Source organism: Neophocaena asiaeorientalis, unplaced genomic scaffold (genome assembly GCF_003031525.2).
Source record: "Neophocaena asiaeorientalis asiaeorientalis breed wild unplaced genomic scaffold, Neophocaena_asiaeorientalis_V1.1 scaffold332, whole genome shotgun sequence".
Classification (NCBI taxonomy): domain Eukaryota; kingdom Metazoa; phylum Chordata; class Mammalia; order Artiodactyla; family Phocoenidae; genus Neophocaena; species Neophocaena asiaeorientalis.
The window spans coordinates 1,643,985-1,667,634 of NW_020173111.1; the positions used below are offsets into that span (position 1 = coordinate 1,643,985).

Below are 23,650 nucleotides of genomic sequence, written 5' to 3' on the forward strand. Positions count from 1 at the left end.
TGGATGCAGGATCACTGTCCTTCTCAGGAGAAACCAGGGAAGGGTTGGGAGGGGTGTGATGACCACAGCCAGCAAGAAGCACCAGATGAGGCCTCTGTTCCAGAAAAACAGGCTCAGCAGTTGGAGCAGGTCTCAGTTCTCTCCCCATCTTTCACTGGGATGGTCCATTTGCCCTGCGAGGGTTCCTCTCACCACGTGGTGCTTTGTGTGTGGAGGGAGCAGACGGGGAGCACCCAGCTCAGAGCCTGAGGAGGCTGTGGGAGTCTGCAGCACGTGGTCAAGGCCAATTAGGACTGCACAGGGGCTGCCAGAACCTTCCAGCTCCCCAGCCGTGTGCCATGGGCTTGCCGAGGCGCTGGGAGGGGACATGCCCCCCTGCATCTGGACTCATAAGTGTCGGGGGTGAGAGTGGTGGGCGGGCAGCAGGGCCACCAAGAGAGAAGACTGAGGCAGAAAACCTCACGGAGCCTCTTCTTGAATGTCGGGGCTGTGTCCTTGGAGAAGCAAGTCTCCATCTCCCTTGTAAACGTCGGCAGAACTGGAGTCAGACTTGTTCAGGTGCTATTGTTGAGCACCTCCTGGGTTCCAGGCTCTGCACGAGGCCCAGGGGACCCAGCAGTGAGCAAGGCAGATGTGACCCTTGACCTCACGGAGCTTGTCATCTAAGCTTTAGTCTCTTGTCCACTCCCGCCTTGGGTTGTGTGTGGCCTCCGTGCCACCCACTTTGTGCTGTGCTCCTGGCAGAGTACTAGACACACGGTAGGCCCACAGTAGTGGCACACAGGCCAGAACTTCTGGGTCACTCTGTAAGGAGTGGAAACAAGTCCCTTTAGAGAGCTGACGTGACCACAGGGGAGTGGCCAAGCCAGGAACAGAAGCTACCTTCTCCTGAGATGGAGCCCGGAGGGCGAGGGGCTGCCCCAGGGCATTGGGTTGAAAAGCACCCTCACACTTCAGGGGCAGGGTCCCACCCCGTCAGGGGCCGTGGCCCTTCACCCCTCGTGTCATCTCCGTCACAGCCACCCCCACGCAGGTCTCTTCCAGAAAGCCTTGCCTGCCGCCTTCATTCCTGTCGGGGGGCCCATGTCATGTCAGGGTTCCCGGGTCTGTCGACTTGCCCTTGATGGATTTGGCACTGACAGTCTGACAGATGCCCAGCAGACAGCAGGACAGGCCCTCCCCAGCCTAAGAAGTGTTGCTTGAGCTCCTATAGCGTGCTGGGCTCTGGGGAGGCAAAGTGTCAGAGGAGGACGCCACTCCTGGCCTCTAGGGAGCATCCTCTAGCCAGGCAGTCCTGGGGTCAGTGCACCCAGGAGATAGAGGACTGGGAAAGCGCCATGGGCGAAGCGGATTTTAGCTGGGCTTCTACCCGGTAGATGTGGAAGTTGGGGGGGCCACGAAGACTCCTAGGCTAGGACAGTCCGGGCAACGTGGGTTTCCCCTGTACAGGGCTGAGCGGCAAGGGTGCAGGCGGCAGGCCTGGGGCGTCAGTGGAGTTACCGATGGGGCGGGGAGAACAGGCTGCCGCCGGCTTCCCCGCGTGACCACGCGGCCTCCCCAGCCCCTCCCTCCGCCTTCCCCCAACGCTCGGCGGCCTCCTTTCATCTCCTCCCTGCCCACCTGCCCTGGCCCTGGTCCAGGCTCCTGCCTCCACGAACCGCGTGCCCTGCGCCCCGCAGCTGGCTGCATCCCATCCTTCACGCTCAGCTGTGGCGCCACCTCCTGGGAGAAGACTTCCCTGACCTCCGGCACCCACCACTGCTTGCTTCCCTCCCTTATGTGGGTCTCCCTGGAACATGTGATCCCTGAAGCAAGGCCGAAGGGTCTTATTCACCAGTGCGTCCCAGCACCCAGCCTGGTGTGGGCACATCTGGTGCCTGATAAGGCCTGGGTGGAAACAGGGGTGAGTAAAGGAGCTGGCCAGGATGGGGCACAAGAACTCTGTGCCTGCAGCTTATGGGTGCTTAACCTTCACTACTGCAATAAAGCCCCAGGGGCACGGTGGGCATGCGGATTCCCTGAGAGCTTGCTTCAGGGGGTCTAGGGTCAGGTCTGGGGTTCCGCATGTTTAACAAGCACTCACACCTCCCCACTAAGGGATTCTAGTGCAGGGTGTCCAGAGACTGACTGCACACTGAGAATCCCTGCCAAGCAGTCGTCATCTACTGAGGATTTTGGTGGGACAGGAAGATTCTGATATGATTAGAACCTGGGCACACAAAACAGGGTGGGACCGAGGGAGACGGGTAAGTAAGAGCCGTTCCCGTCTTCCAGTGCCTCCCGATCTGAGGCGCGCAGCCTCCTCTGTGGGATAAGGAGGTTCCGTGCCTCAGCCCGTCCTTCCTCTTGTCCTTCTTCCCAGCCCCAAAGATGCCTTCCGAGCAGTGAAGAAGAGAATCGTGGGGAATAAGAACTTCCACGAGGTGATGTTGGCTCTCACGGTGAGTGCCCCGTCCCTCCATCCACGGCGGGACCACAGTCCCCTGGGGGCCCAGCAGGGCTCCCAGCCACCCTGGGGCTACTCTTTCAAGGGCTGTGGTCAGCCTTCAAGGCACTGTCCTGTCTACACGGCTGGCCAACGAGGAGTGGCAAGAGAGGCTATTTGGAAAAGTTCCCTCTAACCTACCGATGCGGGGAGCAGACACACTGAGGCCCACATCCCTCAAGGGCCCGTCATGGGACGCGTGGGCAGAGGACCTGCCGGTGACACAGAAGCTCAGTGCACCCAGGCCTCTGGGGGGCGGTACCCAAGTTGGGTTTCACTTGGCACTTGGCCTAATTGGCCCTGAAAAATGAACATAAAGCAAAGGCCAGAGGCTGAGGACAGTCCTTGCTCACAGCAGGGCGGGGCAGGCAGGAGTTGGCAGCCTGGCAGTCAGGGTGGGCTTGGCTGGGGGGTGGGGGCGCGAGCACTCTGTCTCCGCCTCCCCCGTGGCAGCGCTTACATCTGGATCCGTCTGCTCAACTGAAGATCAGAGGCAGCTCCTGCCCGGGAATAGAGAGACAGGAGCGGGGACAGGAGCGGGGAGGGGAGTTGGGCGCCTTTGTCGCAGGCCGCGAAGTCACCATTTGATTGAAAGTCCTCTGGTTTACACCTGGAGAGCCACCTCCCCTCTAGACTGTGTTCATCTCAGAGACGGCCTCGGGACAGGGTTCTGTGGGCACCAGAGCCACTCAGCCAGGGGCCTCCAGCCAGCGCGCGGCCCTCTGCCCGCCCAAGTCCCCCTCCCCACCCCAGCCAACCAGCTGCCAAATCTGGTGTGATCCCCGCTCCTCTGTGTTCTGGGTCTCATTTCAGGGAGCTGCATCCTCTGCTGGGCCTCCCCAGTGGGACATGGGTGGGGTGTGAGGGTGGGGACCCGGGCGCTCCCGCTCCTCTGCTGGGTGCTCACGGGCACCGCACGGCCTCCAGGTCTTGGAAACCTGCGTCAAGAACTGCGGGCACCGCTTCCACGTGCTGGTGGCCAGCCAGGACTTCGTGGAGGGCGTGCTGGTGAGGACCATCCTGCCCAAGAACAACCCGCCCACCATCGTGCACGACAAGGTGCTCACCCTCATCCAGGTGAGCGCGGGCGGCCGGGGGCGGGCCGGGAGGAAGGTGCCCCCGCCACTGCTACTCTCTCGTCTGTTCTCTTGGGTCCGTCTTGCTCCTCTGCTGACGGGACCTCTAAGCCGGGGGGTCGGGGGTAGCCTTGTTGGCTGAGGGCCTTGCTGTGGAGCGGGCTGTCCAGGTGATGCCACCAAAGGACCAGCGAGTCCAGGAGGGAATTTCTGCTCCCTGGGGGCTGGCAGGCAGGCTCACAGGGGAGCCGGCGAGCAATGGTTACCGGCCGTGTCCCCTTGTCCCCTCTCAGTCCTGGGCTGACGCGTTCCGCAGCTCCCCCGACTTGACAGGTGTGGTCGCTGTCTACGAGGACTTGCGGAGGAAGGGCCTGGAGTTCCCCATGACCGACCTGGACATGCTGTCCCCCATCCACACGCCCCAGAGGGTGAGGAGCGGCGGGCAGGGGTGGCGGGAGTCACCCCCAGAGCGGGTGCTGCTTCCTGGTGGCCCCGACCTGCCAGCCTCACGGATTCAGCTTGTTGCCTTCTAGACCGTGTTCAACTCAGAGACACCGTCAGGACAGAATTCTTCTGTGGGCACTGATACCAGTCATCAAGGGGACTCCGGCCAGCACACCACCCCGCTGCCCACCTTGGCCCTACTCCCCAGCGACACACCCATAACGCCAACTGCTGAGCAGGTAAACAAGCCTGGGCCGTAGCCACACAGGTCAGGACGTGGGCCTCCCCCTCCCCACAAGTCAGGGCAGGCCCCTGTCAGTGTGGAAATTACTCTGCCTAGTCCTCAGGGCAGCCCCACAGGGCATGTGTCATCCTTCCTGTTGGGAGATGAGGCTCAGAGAGATCAGTTCACTTGCCCAGAGCCCATAGTTCAGCAGAGACGGAGCTGGGATTCAAGCGCAAATCTGACTCCAGGCAGGCTCTGTCCTGCACCTGGGCCCTTCTCCAAACTGTGCCCTCTGTGGAGCCCTGCGGGCAGCTCCAGGGAGAGGAAGCACCCAGCAAGCAGCCCTTCGGCCGCAGCAGCTCCACTTCCTTGCTGGGGTTTGCTCAGGGTCTCACGTAAGATTTCATTTGGACAGAGGTTCTTGCTAAAAACGCTTCTAGGGCTTCCCTGGTGGCGCAGTGGTTGAGAGTCCGCCTGCTGATGCAGGGGACACGGGTTCGTGTCCCGTTCCGGGAAGATCCCACATGCCGTGGAGCGGCTGGGCCCGTGAGCCATGGCCGCTGAGCCTGCGCGTCCGCAGCCTGTGCTCTGCAGCGGGAGAGGCCACAACAGTGAGAGGCCCGCGTACCGCAAAAAAATTAAAAAAATAAAAAATAATAAAATAAAAAATAAAAACGCTTCTAAAACATCTGTATAGAAAAAAATTTAAACCCTTGCCTTGCACCATGATGCTTCCCACCAAGCCCCAAGAAGAAGGTTTGAGGCGTAGTGTAAGATCCTGGAGGCCGGGCCTAGGCCTCGTTTTCTGGGGCCCCATGAGTAGCTTTGCAAGACTGCCTTCCTCAGACCCGGCCGCCTGTCCCTCAGCCCCTCCCTCCTGCCAGTGAGGCCAGCGCCCTGCACATTGGCGCCGAGCAGTTTGTGGCGGCCTTAGCTGCCGCCCTACGAGGGACGTCCACAGCCATGACCGGCTTTCCTGGGTGCGCGGTCATTTTAGTCGTGGATGACGGGGTTGCTCGAGGCCTGCACACTGGGGGTGCCCATTTTTGAGGTGTTTTACAAACTTCTACGGTATCGTTTGGTCTTAACAAACAAATAAACTTACCAACAGCCTTTCATACCCAAACCTATTCAAAGAGAAACCTCTGTACTTATAGCAAGTTAAGAAATCAACCCCCAGAGTTACAAATAACATTACTAGAAAAGTTTTCCTAACAGGCCCAATAATTAAAAGTGCATAAAAGTGGTAAAGTCACCCCGTGATCCAAAACTGATCTAACCTGGTTATAATTTTAACCAATTTGCCTGAAGTCTGGCACCTGTGTGGATTAAGACTCTGATGATGTCCAGTGGAAGAAGGTTCTCGCTAAACAAGACCAAGCAGTCTGTTTAATTTCAGAGTCCCCTTCTGTCTCCTGGGACACGTTAAGGCTTTCAGGAGCACTGATGTAACTCCCAGACTCCTTGTAATTAGGTCCCATCTGACCTGGACACGCTGGGTTTGTGATCAGTTGTTTTTCCCTTGCTTCTGCCAGGAGCGTTTGTTAAACAGGCCAAATGTACCAAACGTTTTACGGGTCTGGAAGCTGCTGGCAAACCGTAGTGGGCCTGTGTCTGCACTCCCACTTCTTCATCTGTAAGGGTTGGACAGTGATACCTTCCTCATGAGACTATGGTCAAGGTTAAGTGGCAACACACATTAAGTGCTTGGGCCTTAGAGGTGATCAAAATGGTAGCTGCCCTCACAGGCAGGCGCCGTGTATTTATATGGTGACACTGATTCTGAAATCAGCTGGTTCAGCCAACTGAGAATGCACCAGCATTTCCCAAAATGTAGGCTGCTCAATCCTAGACCCGTGAGGTAGCCCACGATCAAAGGGTTCATCAACCAGATCAGGTTTGGGAACGTCCACACTGGTCCCTTCCTGGACATTCACAGTGTCCACGTTGTCCATGAGGACAGGAAACGCCCCGCAGAGCCCACCACATGAGACGCCACACCTGAGTGCAGAGACTGTGCGACTCGATTTACAGCTGTTCCCCAAGCCAAGACTGGGACCCCTCTGATCGTCGAAAACCTGCTCACGTCCCTTTAACGAGTGCTCAGTCTCAGCTTCATACTCAGGGTGGGGGGCGGCACTGGGTCTCATCCTTGGAAGAGTCTAGGGCACCAAAGCGGGCCAGGAGCAAGACAGAACCGGGTCCTCCTAGGAGGGAGGCCTCCCTCCTCTCCCCTCAGGGGAACCCACCCTCCAGGGCCTTGTTAGGCGCCAAGCACCCAGGAGATGCCAGAGCCCTCCAGCCACACTCAGGGCCGCCTCCGCCCTCAGCTTCTTTCCTCCTGGCCTCTCCCTGCACTGGGCGCCTTGTAACAGTTGCTAACATCTTTGTAAGGGGGTCAGCGGGGGTGAGGGCAAGCCTACCATGGGCCTCTTGGCGCAGGGCTGTGGCCCGGGAGCCTAGAGAGGGTGCCAGCAGGTCAGGCTGGTAGTGTCAGGCTGTGTCCCAGGAGTGGCAGAGGCTCCAGACCCCGGCCTCTCTCAGCGGAGCCAACCGTGTGTTCCAGATCGGGAAGCTGCGCAGTGAGCTGGAGATGGTGAGTGGGAACGTGAGGGTGATGTCGGAGATGCTGACGGAGCTTGTGCCCACCCAGGCGGAGCCGGCAGACCTGGAGCTGCTACAGGTGAGCAGCAGTCGCCCGGTTCAGCCTCCCGGCCCCGCCACCGCCATGGTGCTTTCCATGGCGGACTCTGAGCCCCTTGGTCACAATGGGAGATGATAAAGCCAGGGACTTTGGGCTCCATCAGATAGGAACTCGGGGCTCTACCACTTGGTGGTTTGAACAGAATAGCCCCTCTTGTCTCAGTTTCCTCATCGGTAAGTTTGCTTTTGTGGTACAAGTTTGACCTGAGTATTAAATAAGGCTTTGCATGTAAAACACCCTCCCTGTGCCTGGTTCCAAATAGCTCCCCATCAGTGGTCTTGAGGAAAAGCTGGAAGGTGAGGTGTCCACCTTTCAGAATATGAAACTTAGCAGGCAGGCCTGAGCTGGGATCTGCAGGCTGGGGCTCCCGTATGTCACGTGATATCCCCAGGGTGCCACCCCCAGCTGGGGCCCCACTTGAGTGAGGGGGTTGTGTGTGGGGAAAGGCACCCTCCCCACAGAGGTCAGTCCTAGACACGCCAAGAAAGCTAGGGACCCCCGAGGCCCAGGAGTCAACCTGAACCTGTGAGGGGACAGAGGGCTTGGCATGATCACCTCATTTTGTGTCATTCCTGCTGGGCCTCACATTCCTGGAGGGCGAGGCTGGGTTGTGCTCATCTCTCTGTCCCTGGGCCCGACCAAGCTGACACAGTGTTCTTGCTCCGGTGTCCTCACCTTATGGTGGGAGCAGGGGGCAGGGTTGAGGGGAGTGAAGTCAGAGTCTCACAGTTGAGTGAACACACGAATGTGAAGAATAAATGACAGGGCTTCCCTGGTGGCGCAGTGGATAGGAGTCTGCCTGCCAATGAAGGGGACACGGGTTCAATCCCTGGTCCAGGAAGATCCCACATGCCGCGGAGCAGCTAGGCCTGTGCGCCACAACTACTGAGCCTGTGCTCTAGAGCCCAAGTGCCACAACTACTGAAGCCCGCGTGCTTTAGAGCCTGTGCTCCACAACAAGAGAAGGCCCCGCTCGCCGCAACTAGAGAAAGCCCTCGTGCAGCAACGAAGACCCAACACAGCCAAAAATAAAATTTTTTTTTTTTAAAAAAAGAATAAATGACAGAAGCTTGAGTGAGTTGGGAAGCGGCAGGATTGCTGTAGCACAGTTAATTTTGGGTGTCCCAAGCCAAGGCCTTGCGGGTAGGAGCGATTGTGGGGACTCAGAAGGCTGGCTGGAAGGCAGGGGTGACACGGGGACAGCTGATGCACACTGAGCATGTCCTGTGTGCCAGGCTCTGATGTGGACACGTGATATACATTCACTCACTTAATTCTCCCCCTCCCCCCCATGAGGTAGGTACTCTTGTTATCCTCACATCCCAGGTCAGCAAACTGAGGCAAAGGGAGGTCATGGGATGCCCCCAGGGTCACAGGGCTGGTCAGCAGCAGAGCTGGGGTATGAACCCAGGACCCTGGCTCCACCAGCTGCTCTTCTGCTCTTAAGAGGGGCAGGAAAGGAAGTAGGGACAAAGCTGCGGTGTGCTTGGTCATGGGGGGAGGAGAGGGGAGGCCCGCAGGATGTTGGAAGTCCCCTGGGCCTGCCCTGCCCCAGCTCAGGCAAGAGAGGAAATCCCGGGAGAGGGTCTGGCCTGGGGGGAGGCGAGGGCAGCAGGGTCTGAAAAGAACCAAAATCAGTGGTCTTCATGGTGCCAGGAGAAAAGTGCTGGCGCATGGCCACAGTCAGCAGTGCCCGACCATCTGTTGGGACCTCAGGACCGTGACCCGGGCCCCTGTCCACCTGATGGCAGGCACCTGAGGACGGAAGCACTCAGTCCTACAAATGAAAAGCCTGTAAATGCTTCGGCTTCTATTTTTTTTTCTTTTTCCCAAACAAGTTTAAATACATAACACTAACTGATTAAAAGTCAGTTGGCGACGTGGTGACTAAATGCAATGTGGGAACAGAAAAAAAGGACGTTAGTGGAAAAACTGGTAAAACCTGAATAAAGTCTGTAGTTAGTTAACAGCATTGTACCCACATTAATGTCATAGTTTTGACAAATGCCAAACTAAGGAGAGGCTGGGTGAAGAACCCCTGGGCTGTCTTATCTTGGCAACTTTTCTGTAAATTTAAAATTATTCCAAAATAAAAAGCATTAAAAAAGAAATTAGAGGGCTTCCCTGGTGGCGCAGTGGTTGAGAGTCCGCCTGCCGATGCAGGGGACACGGGTTCGTGCCCCGGTCCGTGAAGATCCCACATGCCGCGGAGCGGCTGGGCCCGTGGGCCATGCCCGTGAGCCTGCGCATCCGGAGGCTGTGCTCTGCAGCAGGAGAGGCCCGCGTACCGCAAAAAAAAAAAAAAAAAAAAAAAAAAAAGAGTAATGAGGCAGACATTCAGAGTTGGGATAATAGTTGGATCATCCAGTTTATTTTTTATGCTTTGGTCACAAAAAACCTCAGTGCACCCAGAGAAGTGGCAGGTGTTCCGCCAGCCACCTCACAGTCTTGATTTTTCCACGATGCAGAGGTGAGGGCAGGAGCTTCACCCTGAGGGCCGCACAGCCAGGTTAAACCCACAGCACAGCCCCCATGTTGGTCGTCTCCTGTGTGCTAAACACTTAGAAATGAGACGCCAGTGCTTGTCCGTAGAACCCCAAAAGCTGTTCTGTGCAACCTGAAGTCCAGTCTGGAAACCTCTCCGCCTCCAAGGTGCGCCCAGGGCCGGGTGTCCGGTAGAGACGGCCTCGCTCCGGGTCCAGCAGCCGTGGTTGTCTCACTTCCTCCCCTGGCAGGAGCTCAACCGGACATGCCGAGCCATGCAGCAGCGGGTCCTGGAGCTCATCCCCCGTGTCGCCAATGAGCAGCTGACGGAGGAGCTACTCATCGTCAACGACAACCTCAACAACGTCTTCCTGCGCCACGAACGGTAGCCCCGCTGTGTGCCCCACCTCGGGCTAGCCGCCCCACCTTCTTCCTTCCCTTCTCCCCTGTTCACACCCTCTGACTTCTCATGTCCCTCTCAAACACCAGGTCAGCCGCCCAGCACACATGCCCTCAGCTGTCTTCGTCCAGCGTAGGCAGGAGCGCCCGCCCTTCACCCCACACCTCCTTTCCTGCCGCCTGCGTCCCTGCATCCAGGATCACAGCTTAAGCTTTCTAACTTAAGCAGAAAAAGAAGTCATTAGGAGAACAGCCTTTATTGAATGGATAGCTTTCAGAATCCAAAGAAGATTAAAAGTCAGGCCTCCCAGTGGGGCAGGAAGGACAGATGCCAGGGCAGTTCAGGGGCTCCGGGGCAGAAACTCCTGGACCATGACCCCAGGGTGTCATCATGAATACATGGGTTCCAAACGCTTGCCCACCTTGTACCATTCTGTCCAAGAGTCAGCTCCCCACGAGAAACTGATTAGCTCAGCGTCCTTGTGGGATGCAGGTGTGGGAGGGAACAGGCCCCCTTGACCACAGTCCCGCCGGGATCACAGGAAAGGGGGGGAGCAGCTCCCGAGGAGCACCTAGCTGCAGTTACAAAGGCAGGGAGAGGTGCTGGGCCTGCAGAACTGATGTCCCCCACGCTTCCTCTGAATCTGTAAAGCGGAGCTCATGGTTCCTTGTAGATAACTGAGGGCCCGTGCGGTTATGCCTGTAAAGCACTCGGGGGTCAGGCTGTCTGGCACAGGGTACCACTTATGCCAGCCGCCTCCAGCCCCTGGTTCATTTCGTGTTTTTAATCCATCAGCAAACACTTGCTGAGTGATTCTGAATCAGGTGAGGGGGGCGGGGCCGTGGCAGGCCACGGCTGCCAGGCCTCTCCTGCTCGCTGACCTGGTGGGACTAGGAGCCCCTGCCATTTGCAGTGCGGGCCGTGAGGTGGCCCAAGGGCCCCGATCTAGGGGGTGACTGGGACCCCTCTGACACCTATTCATCAGACCTTACGTTTGTTGGGTGGTTCGCTTGATCCTCACACCTGGGAGGCAGGTTCCACTGTCACCCGCTTATTAATAGACAGGAGACTGAAGTTCAGAAGTGAGGTGATTTACCCAAGGTCACACAGTGAGGGACAGTGAGGGACAGGGTCAGGTCAGGAACAGATCTCAGACCGAAGTCCTCAGTCTGCCCACCAGCCCCTTGACCTGTCTAGGGCGGTTTTAAGTGGCTCCATAAAGCAGTGTAAGAGGTGTGTCTTCCTTACACCGCTTTAGAGACACACACGCACACACGCAAATGCAAATGTATGTTACCGAACAAGTTCCAAAAAACAGTACTTACCTTTGCTGTGTGCATGCACCCCCGTTTCCTTTTCTGCTTTAGTCTATTCCTGTTGTTTATTTAATGCTAATGGTGACTAAGGTGACCAGATAATTGATAATCTAATCGGGACACTTGCAAGTGAAAAACAGGCCCTGCTAATACTTCCCTGGGGCAGCAGGCATAAACTGGATCTGTCCGGGTAAACCAGGCCGTGTCATCACCCTGTCTGTGACCCACTCTGTTGGTTTTGAGACCTGCAGTGGGAAAAGCTCTGGCCTGGCTGTGCTAAGGGGCCACCCAGTCCTTCTCTTTGACTCAGGTCTTTTCTGTCTCGTAGGTTTGAACGCTTCCGAACAGGCCAGACCGCCAAGGTAAGAGGCTGCTTCTCCGTGATAATGGGAAGGAGGGCTGGGCCCACTTCCCTCCCCAGGTATCCTGGTTGGGATGTGCCTTCTCAGCCAGAATCTCCAACAGGGCCCCTTCTCAGTTTTTATGTCATTGTGCCATTAGGGTAGATAATGTTCTGCCCCCAGCTGATGCCCCAGGGTCTTCTGAGCCTCCCAGGCCTCCAGCTGAGCTAGACAGGCCAAGGGGAGGGAGAAAGACTCCCTGACTCCCAATCACTGCTGCAGGGACGGGGTGTGTGTGGGTGGGGGGGTATTGCTGGTGACAGATCCTCAGGCAAAGAATGAAGGCGCCAGTGCTTCAGCACAGAAGGGAATGAGGCTGCAGGTCAGGTTGGGAGGGTGACGGTGGCCTCTCCCCTGCCCCCAGGCCCCAAGCGAGGCCGAGGTGGCCGCTGACCTGATCGACATGGGCCCTGACCCTGCAGCCACCAGCAGCCTCTCGTCCCAGCTGGCGGGAATGAGTAAGTGCAGCGTGCGGGTTTCTGGGCTGAGGGTACCTTACATACTGCGGACAGCCCTGCAGCTCTGGCGGTGCCGTCCCATTACACAGTTGCAGCTGGAGTGCCAAGAGCAGAATCTCGGCCCAGACCCCTCCTCGCCAGGGTCCAGTGCTGAATCTTCCTGCAAGGCTGAGCAGCCAGGACAAAACACAGGGGACCCTCCCTTGCAGTCTCACAACTCCTGAGCCCCCTCAGATCTCAGAAATCCCACTGTTGTGTGATTTCCCATCAACACCGTGGATTCCCCCTGGCCTGAATCATCTGGTGAACCTGGGCACGTCACTTGGACATCCTGGGCCCTTTTCCTCCTCTGTAACAGGGGCAGGAATGGGCCCTGCTCACAGGTCATCGTGAGGCCTGGATAAGCTTCTGCACAGAGCGGGCTTAGACCAGGGCCAGGCCCAGAGTGCACTCCTGGTAAGCGTTAGCCATTGCCACCGTGTCACCATGATTAGCGTTATTGGCTGCCTGCTTCACGCCAAGCCCTTGGAAGTAATTGAGAGAGAGGAAGTGACTTGCCCCTGGCCCCTCAGCCAGCAGGTGGCCTGCTCCATCCGTACGCACCCCGACCCCACCACCACTCCAGGCCACGCTGCTTCTCTAGAACCGACCTGGGCCTGGCAGGGAGCAGCTCAGCCACGGCTCAGTGTCCAAGGACAGCCAGGCAGACCCTTCACGTGGCCTCTTTGTCCCCACAGACCTGGGCTCCAGCAGCGTGAGGGCTGGCCTGCAGTCTCTGGAGACCTCTGGCCGCCTGGAAGATGAGTTTGACATGTTTGCGCTGACACGGGGCAGCTCGCTGGCTGACCAACGCAAAGAGTGAGTGGCCGGGCCCCGCCCTGGGCCCCTGCAGTTTGGGTCGCCCCCTATCAGGGGAGGGCCTCTCTCCAGGTCCCTAAGCCCAGTTTGTTGGTGGGCACACCAGCCCCTGCCTGCACCCCCTCAGGATAGCAGAGTTCTTTCCCCCGAGCCAATCCTGCGAGGCCCGGGGAACCCTGTGCCCTACAGGCAGCGATGGATGGGGGGAGGGATGCCCGTAGGTTGATGACCAGCTAGGTGCCAGGATCCTACATGATCCGCTCAGATGAGGAAACCGAGACGCTGGGGTCATTTGCCCCAGGTCAGGCAGCTAACGTTTGGAGGCACTAGGTTGGGAACCCAGGGCCGTCTGGTTCCAAAGCACAGTGCCTCCAGCCCAGCCCTGCTCTCCACTGCACTGTAGGCTGTGTACCAAGCCCTCGGGGGCTGGTCCAGTCATTTCTGCTGTTCCGTAGCCAGCCAGAGAAGTCCTGCTACCCCACCCAAGTCTGCCTGCTCTGCACTGGAGCTGGGCTTCTGTCCTTCTCTGGGACTGTCCATCTCCATCAGGGAGATGCTTTCAGCAGCCGAGGCAGGCGGCCGAGCGTCCACCAGGGCCAGCTTCCCGGGACCGGCTCCGTACAGGCTGGAAGTAGTTTGCTTGAGGTTGTTGTCAGCCCTTTGCTTATAGCCCCAGGGCAACCAGGATGTACAGCCAAGGAAAGCTCTGGATTAAGGGACCTTCCCAGCGGACTCCCGAGCTCCCTAGTGGTCATTCTGGTGTTTTGGGGGACTGTTGATGGGCCTCCAGAGGGCCCAGGGATCCCCTCTCCACCCTGGCCAATCCAGGTGGAACCTGACAGGCTGCTCGCAGCCCTGCCCACTAGCCTAACCAGCCCTGCGCTGTGAGCCGCACCTCTAGGCTGGGGCAGAGCCTGTACTCCCAAGCCCAGGTGCTCCAGGACCAGTGGCTCACGGTCACCTTGGAGTTAGGGGCACACTGAGGCTGCTGTGTTGCTGCAGGCTAGTGAGTCTGGTGGGACTTGCAGCCTGGAGGGCAGCCTACCTGAGAGCCCCAACCCGGCTGAGGTTTGCTGCTGCACCGTCACTCCTCTGGGGAGCGGGGTCCTGAAGAACAGAGAAAAGCACACCCCGAGCTTGCCCCCTGGGGCCCGCAGTCTCACGGGGGGAGTGACCTGCATGTGGACCGCTGCTGTGCAGTGCCGCGTGCCGTCCTGGAGGGGCGTACCCAGCACTGTGGACTTGGAGGAGGTGCGTGCAGCCCTGCAGAGGGCACTCAGGACTGGACCACGCAGTGGGGAGGTCAAGGCGGCCACTTCAGGCCATGGAACAGTACGTGCAAAGGGTCAGAGACAGGGGAGAATGTGAGACGCCAGGGCCAGGGAAGACGTACTGCGAGGGCAGCACGTACCGTCTCAGGTCATGGGTCCTCCTGCAGGCCCTCCCTGGGGAGGGGTTTCCACCCCAGCAGAAAGCGCCCTGCGGGATGGGAGTGTGCCCGAGCCTCCTCTTTGCTTTGCCAGCCTCCCTGGCCGTCCCTCTCTGATGCATCAGCTGGGTCTTCTTGTCCTGGTCACCTGGCTGGCCTTTGGACTGCCCACCTTGCCCTGTACCCTGGGGCTCTTGAACCCTCCAAGACCTCTTCTGCCCACCGAGTGTCTGCCCCATGCCTCCCTCTGGCCTGTGCCGACCACAGCTGGCACAATCACGGCCTCACCAGCTGACCAGGCTCTTCCACTCAGGATGCCAAGTAGAGCCATGGGGACATCTGGGTGAGCAGAGTTAGGGTCGTCTTAGCCAGGTTTGGCCAGAAGCAAGGGTGCTCTCTTTTTTTTTTAATAAATTTATTTATTTTTATTTTTGGCTGCGTTGGGTCTTTGTTGCTGCATGCAGGCTAAGTGGCGAGCGGGGTTCGTTGCGGTGCCCAGGCTTCTCATTGCGGTGGTTTCTCTTGGTGCGGAGCACGGGCTCTAGGTGCGTGGCCTTCAGTAGTTGTGGCACTCAGGCTCAGTAGTTGTGGCTCGCGGGCTTAGTCGCTCTGTGGCATGTGGGATCTTCCCGGACCAGGGCTCGAACCTGTGTCCCCTGATTGGCAGGGGGACTCTTAACTGCTGCGCCACCAGGGGAGCCCAAGGGTGCTCTCTTTCTCAACGTCTTCCATGCTCACTTGCTCCCCAGTGCCGCTGTGTCTCCTTCAGGCACTGACAAGTGTCACCCCAAGTGGCCCCAGGTCCAGCCCCTGCCCCCCAGCCTCACCGAGACCACCTGAGGGGTGGCCCTCCTCCCTCCTGTGTCGGGCACAGGGCTGGCAGTCCCATGTGCATCGTGTGGGCCCCACCGCTGCAGGCACGGCCCCCAGGGATGGCCAGGATTTGGCCTTGGGGGCTGTATGAGAGCAGGAGAGAGACGGAAAAGCCAAGGTGGTGGGGAGTAATTAGGAAGGAGCACATGGTTCTTTTGAATGAAGGGCATCGTCGTTTTCTGTACATTCCTGGGGCTGGACATGCCTCATCCCTGCCTTTCCCCACAGCGCACCCACTGTATCTTAGGTGCACGGCCACTTCCACGCCAGCGTCAGCGGGCCTCCCCGGGTCAGGATGCGCTGCTCAGCCTTCGGCATCTCCTCCTCCTCGCCAGCTCTTGTTGCCCCAGTTAGCCAGGGGTGCTAAGCTGCCCTCCAGAAGGGCTGGGCGCCCCGCCCGCCGCCCGGCCTTCGGCTTGGCCGCAGCCCACTTGCATGGGCGCCAGTCGTTGGGGGTTGGGGGGCGGTGAGCTCGCTGATGAGCGTGCTCTCCCGGCTGCCTCCAGGTCCTGTGGGAGTAGCGGATGGCTGCTCTTCAGAGAGGCTGCCTGAGAATTTGGGGCTTTTACTCAAGAGGCCTGTTTAAGTGCCAGTCTACCCAGTCCCCAGGAGGGCAGGTTGGCGTTACGAGAGTCACACGTGCTATGGTCTCAGCTCCTGAAGCCTCGAGCTGGACCAGCCCTGGCTCCAGCAGAGGGTGAGATGCTCACCAACCCGCCCCACCTGGAAGAAGAGCCCTCATCTCTATCCGTACCGGCTTTCCCGTTGAGGCTAGAATTCCGTGCCCTCATCTGTGCCTCAGTGACTGACCCGGTCTCACCTCCTCTCCGCCAGCAGCTGAGGGCGAGGATACCTGCTCTTTCCCAGTGCCGGGGCTGAGTCCCCAAAGCCTCCCCTGGACGTCCCCTCTGTAGCAGTCAGAGAGACACCCAGCCCCCTCGTTAGCACAGGTTTTCCTCCCACTCCTGGTTTATTCTCTCGCTCCCCTGCAACCTCACCTCAGACACCGCAGGCACCTCCTTCCCTGTCCTCCTCTGCCCGGAAGCTGTGGTATCAGCTCCGATTTCCTCCCAGTACCTGCCGGCCGGCCTCCCCCAGAGGACATTCAGAATCCTCTCCTGCAGTCTGCACGTTTGTTTTCAGCTGCAGAATGGGATCCCCCTTCAAATGCAGCCTTGCACAGAACCGTGATTTCTGAAATTATGCAATGGGAGCAGCTCGGAAAAGGGTCTAGATGCAAATTCTCTATGGCTGTGGGGTCAGTGACGCTATTTCTCATCCAGATCTGGTCACAGGAGGTTGGTGGTCTTGGTCTTTGGCCCCCAACACCTTCCCTCCCCTCTCCAGCCTTGCTCTGCCTGTCATGCAGGTCACACGTCTGATCCCAGTTCCCAAAGGCAGGAAATGAGACCCCTCCTACCATCCTCAGGCAGGCCTGCAGAGTTGGCACACTTCCTGAGGTCTGAGCCGCCCGTGCCCAGGCACGTCCCAAGTCCACACAGGTTGTGAATCCAGCTCATCCCCACTCAGCCGCCTCTGTCCTCACGTCAGCTGGCATACCTGGTAAGGCAAGGGTGGCACGTAATGGCCACGGTGGCCTCTGTGTTTCAGGGTAAAATACGAAGCCCCTCAAGCAACAGATGGCCTGGCTGGAGCCCTGGATGCCCGGCAACAGAGCACCGGAGCGGTAAGCAGAGGGGCCCTGCCGCCACCCTGGGGCCTGTCCAGAAGGAGGGCCAGGGGATGCTTGCCCAGCGATGCCCACGGTGGTTTATAATAGGCAGCCTGAGAGGGCAGATGGGAGCTGAGTCAGTATTCGGCCTCACTGCCCCTCCAGAGACCTGTTATCTGCAGGAGTGTGGACAGAGTTGGACGGGAGAACAGACCCTAAGACCACAGGGCGGCACCCAAGGGTGCCATTTTTGTTGCATTTAACTTCTGGGCTGTGTGGAGTGGCAGCCACATGCCCGAGCAGGCGCTGTGGGCGACCCCTCCCCCTCGCAAGGGCTCCAAGTACAGTTCTCGCACCTTTGAATTTGTTTCTGGGTGCCTGTAGGGAAGAGAGAATCTCTGTCCCAGTAAGTGGGCCGAGTAGCTCCTTGGGAGGTCGTTAGAAAGTGCAGGACCTGGGAGCTGGAGATGCAGGGGCAGTGAACAGCGTGGCAGAGGAGAGGGTTGGTGACAGCGTAGGGCTTCAGAGGCCGAGGTGGGACTGGGTGCTTGGAGCCCGAGGGGCAACTGGGAGGACTGGGTTTATGCCACGTGAGGTGGGAGCCCTGAGCAGTCTTGAGCAGAGGGGAACGTTTATCTGGCTTCCGTTTTAGAAGGACCCAGCCTGGAAGCTGGGAGAGCGGTCAGGAGGCCGTGGAAGCTGCCCAGTCTTCTGGAGTGGGGTGCGGGGCAGGGGGTGCAGGAGGGATCCCCAGCGACTCCCCAGAGACGTCCCCAGCATCCCGGGAGTCATTCCCAAGTCAGACAGGGCAAGACCTGGAACACTGTGGAGGTGGGACCAGCAAGGACTCAGATGCCTCCTGTGCGTTGTGGACCTGCTGCCTCGCAGAGCGCATTCACGCCCCGGTCTCAGAGCCTCCCACCATTTTTCTTTGTAAGCAGTCATTTGTTGAGCCTGTGCCCTGTGCTAAGCACTCTGCAACCCCAGCTTACTGAATGAGTCATCACACAAACCCTTAAGGTATCCCCTTTTACAGATGAGGGGTTCATTACAGAGGGGGGTTAAGTGAGACCACAGATGTCACATCCTTAGCCCAGTGCCCGGCACGCAGTGAAGCTTTTAACCTTTCCATCACTGCAGTGTGGTTTTTCCCACTCACAGAGGAGAACACCACGGCTTAGAATTGAGGTCATTTGCCCATGATCTCACAGCTGTTGGTCTGTCCAGCTTGGAAGCCAGTGCTGGTAACGAGAACCCCAGACGGCCTGTGGAGCTCTAAAGAGCAGAGGTGCTCCCCTGCTGCTCAGCCTTCCTTTCCCAGGGGCCATCATTCTGGCTCCAGGACTCCATATGAATCAGGACACTCAGGAAGCCCTTCCCTCCCACGCCACCTGACCTCCCATGGGCGGAGGCTGACCGAGTAGCCCGGCTGTGCTGACCGTTGCAGCCCAGGACGGGTGTCACTTGCCCAGGGGCACACGGCAACAAGGGCATGAGGAGCACTAGATGCAGGTCTCCTGACTGCTGCCCCACCTGGCAGGCGGCCACGGGGCAGAAACACGCACACACCACTGCCTGCAGAAAAGCAGGCGCTGGCTAAGTTCTGCTCGTTCATCTCTGACAACTTGGGAGATTTAAGTGACTTCCACCCAAATCAGGGTGTGACTTCCTTAAAACCAGGTCATGAACATCTGCTCCGAGGTGCTTACGTCTGGCTGGGGGGTAAGGCTTTCTCCCTCTCGGTTGTCAGAACATGATCCCAGGCAGCAATGTACAGAATGGAATCAAGTGCCGACTCTGTGGGCAGCCAGTGGCTGCCCCCCGGGGTTAGTGAGGCCTGGGAGGTAGGGATGCTGGATGGCATGTGACAGGCCCCGGGCTGGGTCTGTCCAGGCGGGGAAGGCAGTCACAGGGTGATGGGCTGGGAGCCAGGACCCGAGGCTTCCTCCACCGTCGGTCTGCTCTGGGGCCCTACGGATCTCCTCTTTGCCCGTCAGTAAACATGAAGGGACCGGGTAGAGCAGTGCTCCTAACCCTGGGTGCCCATCAGAATCCCCTGAGAACCAGTGAGGGGCTAATGGCTGCCTACTCCACCATCCCAGGATTGCTCAGCTCCCCACCCACAGGGACCCTTGGGGTGAAGAGTAGGGGAGAAGCTTTGCCCTGCCCGTCCAGGACTCCGGAGTCCCCACAGGGAGACGCCCTCTGCTGCTTGCTGTCCCCTTTTACCGCCCACCAGCCCAGCACAAGCATGGGCACGCGTGCACGCACATGCGCGCACAGAGGCTCCTGAGGCGGTAGCAGGCCCCTGCTGGAGGAGGCCCCCAGCACACCGGTGGCCCTGGCCCTGGCCTTCCCGCCACCCTCAGCATGACCCTCTCTCACCCAGATGGGAGGCGGCAGTGAGAAGAGCCTCAGTGACTGGATGGTGAGACCAGGCACGGAGAGGAGGGGCCGGGCACACTCGCAGGCGGGGGGCCCCCCAGAACCAGTGGAGAGCAGGGTGGGCAGCCAAGGGCCTACCGGTGCCCACCCAGCACGGTCCGGCTCCCTCTGCTCTCGCTTCCATGGCCCCTCGGTGCTGCCTTGGAAGCAAGGCCCGGGCAGCCCCTGTGGCAGCCAGGAGGCGACCGGGGCTCTCCTGGGCTTGGGCCGAGTGCCTGCAGAGGGGGCTGAGGCGGGCAGCCCGGAGAAGTCACTGCTGCCGCTGCTGGGAAGTCAGCTCCTGCCTCTTCTCTGAGTGCTCCTGCTGCCCCCTGGGGCCCTCGGTGCTGAGGACGGGGCTTGGGGACTGACCTGGCTTTGGTTGGAGAAAGACTCGCTCTCCCTCTGTTTCCCAAAGTCGCTCAGTGGTAAGCGCGTTTCCCCGAGCGCCTACGCTGTGCCGGGCGCTGTGCTGAGCTCTTTAGCTCCCTCGTCTCGTTTACTCCTCACAGCGATCTGGGCCTGGACGGTAGGTACTGTCACCCTCTCTAACGATGAGCGAAGTGAGGGGCAGAGAAGCTGAGTAACCTGCGCCGAGTCGCAGGGGTCCGGCCAGCGTCTGGTCTCTCTGATCCCAGAGTCTGTGCCCCTAACCTCCAGCTGGATTCTCCCGCTGTAGACGCATTTCGCGTGGGAAGCCCCCGGGCCCCAGCCCTGCCCCAGTCCAGCCCTCAGCCCCCCGCCTCTGTGCAGGAGCCTGTGTGGTGGAGCCACAGTGCCATGTCCCCGTGCATAGCCGCAGCCCCTCGGGATGCACCGGCCTGGCCTCGTCTGGTGGTCTCGACCCCTCCCTCTGTCCCGGCCCACCTCTGCCCCCTTCCACCACGAACGCTGAGTCTGCGGAGGTGTAGGGGGACGGCCTGCAGTCGTGCCCCCTGCCTCAGCCTTGCTGGCTGGCCGCTCCCTGGGCTGTGAATATTCTTGTGTCAGATGCCCCTGAGCACCTGTGCTTGGTCCCGGCCCTGGGCCTGCGCACCAAGCCCGCACCCTTGGCCCGTAGGAGCCGGGGGTCCGTTCTCTCCTCGTGGCCCTGCTCCAGCTGTCAGGAGCCCTTCCCCATCCCCTGCTCAGCCTGCTGGCCCCGCCTCCCCCTTGTCCACAGCCTGGCACAGCGGGCAGAACTTGGGGTCCCAGGCAGCTGGGCAGGAGCCATCCTGGAGGGACTGCCGGGGACGGGGACGCAGGGCAGGTCCGACTGGCCCCATCGCATGAGGGAGGAGTCCCAGGGGTGGGCAACTGCCCCAGGCCGCGGCCGGTGGGCCCCAGACTGGCGAGGCGCACTGCCCTCACCCGCTGCCCTTCCCTCCAGATCCCCGTCACCCAGGCCTGCCTTATGGAAGACATCGAGCAGTGGCTGTCCACGGACGTGGTAAGTCCAGCCCCCTCCTCGCCCACCTGACCCGGGGCTCCTGTTTTCTCATGAGGAGGTGACGGGGGGGCGGGGGGGGGCGGTCCCTTTAGAGGAGGGCCCGGCCCTGCACCCCTCGCAGCCTCTGGGGCCTTCCCTCCCCCGAGCCTGCTGCCGATCGAGGTCCCACTGTGGGCAGGACAGGTGGGCCGAGGGCAGCCGGGACCATGGGAGCACTGAGCTCGGCAGCCCCCTCGTGCGGGTCGGGAGGCTGATAGACAGCTGCGAGGGGTGCCACGCCCACGGTGGGGGGCGGCAGTCTCCAGAGCCCCCACCCCAATTCTTGGCACCAAGGATCAAGTGCCTGGGCACTTCCAGGCCCAGAGGCCGCCTTCTGCAAGTGGCCAAGACCATGTTTCTGCCCGAGGTCAGGAGAAGGTCCATCCGTTTCATCTGGTGGGTGAAGGCTTATCCGCTCCCCAGCCCCCAGCGTGAGCACGTGTGGCCTCAGGCTTGGGTGTCAGCCTTTCCACCATGGGGCGAGTCTGCCCACCCCTCTAGACACTGGAAGGAAGGGACTAGCGATTGTCAGGGGCCCACCGGGCACCCTACCCTGCGCCTGGCCCTCTGCAAGTACTCCTCTGTTATAGCTTCCCGACAACCCTGTGAGTGCCACCAAGCAGAAAAGCGAGACTCAGAGAAGTCCAGTGGCTCGGGCCAAGGCCTGGGGCTCAGGAAGGGGTGGGGCCGAAGTCTGGACCCCTCGGGGTCAGCCTGTGCCCCAGCCCGCTCCGCAGTGCCCGCAGCTAACCTCACCTTCTGCTTTCTCAGGGGAACCATGCGGAGGAACCCAAGGGCGTCACCAGTGAAGGTAGTAGACCTTGGCCCTGCCCACCCCTGCCCCGCTCCAGCCTCTGAGCCCACCCTCAGCCTCCCTCTCGTTCCTCCAGAATTTGACAAGTTCCTGGAAGAACGAGCCAAAGTGGCCGACCGTTTGCCCAACGTCTCCAGCCCCTCCGCCGAGGGGCCCCCGGGTCCCCCGCCTGGCAGTGCCCCTCGAAAGAAGACCCAGGAGAAGGATGACGACGTGCTGTTTGCCTTATGAGTGTGGGGTCTGGCACCCTGCAGCCCGAGCCCCCGCTGCTCCCACACCCCGCGCGGGGACCTGTCTCTCCTTCAGCGTTACGGCTGCTTTGGGGGGGCTTGTTACGTATGCCCTTCTCTCCCCCTTGAGGTTGGGACCGCGCTGCCTGGGGGTGTGGGGGGCAGCCGGATGAATTGGGGGAACAGGTCAGTTGCACTTCGGAACCCTGGACACCCTGCCTCCCCTCCCACCCCAACTGACCACTGCGACTTTGCTGAGAACCCGGAGGCCCCGGGACAGACAAGGCCGGCTGCTTGGTTGCCCCAGCGTGAGTCCCCCTTACCCCTCCCTGGACCCATGCCCAGAGGAGCCCTCTTCCGAGCCCACACTGACAGTCGAGGCCTGGCCGTGAGCTGGAGACAGCAGCAGTTTCTGTCGCAGCCTCAGGTCCATTCCGCAGGCCCTGCCTTGGAGCCCGAAGGCTTTGGCCAGCTGTCGAGGACAGGGCGTGTGGCCTCTGCTGAGCGCACGCTGTCCAGATATGAAGCTGCACGTGGTGGGGGGAGCCCTCACCAGGCCCAGGCCGCCAGGGGAGGCTTCCAGGGATGCCTGGGGCACCTGTGGCCCCCACGAACTCCACTTCCTTGCCCTCCGGCCTTCCTCTGTTCCTCCCACGCAGGGCTCCACCAGGCACTGGGCCTCCGCACCTGTTGGTTGATCCTCTTGTCCTGGGAGAGGTGCCTTTTGTATCCCCAATTAAAGGTAGAAAAGCATCCTGCTAGCAGTGTTCAGTCTCCAGGAGGAGGTGACTTCTTGGCCTCACCAGAGGCAGGGACTCCGCTGGGCTGGGCTGGGCTGGGGGCCGCCCGTGAGATGGGCATCTGCAGGCGGGGCAGGTGCAGCAGCAGGCCTGGGCACCCAGCCGCGGCTCACACCGGCACAGGCTCCAGCCACGCGTTGCCTGCCAGGCGGCCCCGTTGCTCTCCACGAGTGACGCGTCTGCAGCCTCAGCACCTCACGCTGCCGTCCGCGCTCAGGCCAGCTCCTGCCCAGCAGCAGCAGCACTGTGGTCACAGAGACGGAGGGGTGGTGGGCCTGCAGGGAGGATACGGCCGTCCCGTCTGAGGCCTAGGTGCCAGGCGCCGTACCAGGCTACACGTGGGCTCGTGGAATCGTCTCGACAACCCTGGGCGGAGCAGAGTTGCACCTTGTTTTACAGAGCCTGAGTCTGTGACTCGGTGGGTCATGTGAGCCACCCCAGGTGCAGCTGTTTATCAGGTGCTGGGCACTTCCTCACGCATCAGTGCGTCGTCCCCATTTCTCAGATGACAACACTGAGGCTCAGTGTGGATGCCTGGGCACACGGGTCAGGCGCGGTGTCAGTTCTTATCTCCATGGCAGTTCAGCCACCCCAGGTCTCGGGGTGCCAGCTTTTCTGGTCTGGGATCTTCACACCAGGCTCCCCAGGAGTCACTGCTTGAGGCACATTGGTGCCCCCTGGCCCAGCACTCGGTGGTGGGAGGGAAGGGGGCTGGAACAGTTGATCTGCCTGAAAGGTCAGCCCATGAAGGACAGCAGAAATCTGAATGCCTGGGTCCAGGGGACCTGGGAAGCTGGAGTGGGGCTCACCTGGGTCTCTGAGCAGCCCCCAGCTCCCATCAGCAGCGGGTGGGCTGTACGTGCGTTCTGAGGCGTGGCCTAGAGCCGTTCACACAGGAGACCAGGCTCAGCCAGCCCTCCAGGTGGAGCTGGGGCAAGGGAGGCAGCTGGGAGGCGGGTACAACGGGATGGGACGGGAGGCTTGTCCATCCCCTAAGCAGGGAGGAGGGACCTCATCATCTAGGCCGAGATTCAGAGCTTTGCAGAGGAGCCAGCCTGGAGGAAAGGCTGCTGAACGTGACATCTGAC

At 60.1% G+C, this 23,650-nt stretch overlaps 1 protein-coding gene across 1 annotated transcript in view; it reads left to right on the top strand.

Annotated features, from left to right (window-relative positions):
- The window catches only part of TOM1 (target of myb1 membrane trafficking protein), a 44,842-nt gene extending 22,323 nt beyond the window's left edge, over positions 1–22,519 (top strand). The window contains exons 3-15 of the mRNA XM_024743461.1: positions 2,363–2,441; positions 3,413–3,562; positions 3,855–3,989; positions 4,095–4,244; positions 6,798–6,914; positions 9,671–9,804; positions 11,464–11,497; positions 11,901–11,994; positions 12,732–12,852; positions 16,766–16,841; positions 20,620–20,679; positions 21,490–21,529; positions 21,609–22,519. Coding sequence (XP_024599229.1) covers positions 2,363–2,441; positions 3,413–3,562; positions 3,855–3,989; positions 4,095–4,244; positions 6,798–6,914; positions 9,671–9,804; positions 11,464–11,497; positions 11,901–11,994; positions 12,732–12,852; positions 16,766–16,841; positions 20,620–20,679; positions 21,490–21,529; positions 21,609–21,763 — 1,345 coding nt within the window. The 3' untranslated portion in view covers positions 21,764–22,519. The remainder of the gene's footprint in view (positions 1–2,362; positions 2,442–3,412; positions 3,563–3,854; positions 3,990–4,094; positions 4,245–6,797; positions 6,915–9,670; positions 9,805–11,463; positions 11,498–11,900; positions 11,995–12,731; positions 12,853–16,765; positions 16,842–20,619; positions 20,680–21,489; positions 21,530–21,608) is intronic.
- The last annotated feature ends 1,131 nt before the right edge of the window (positions 22,520–23,650 follow it).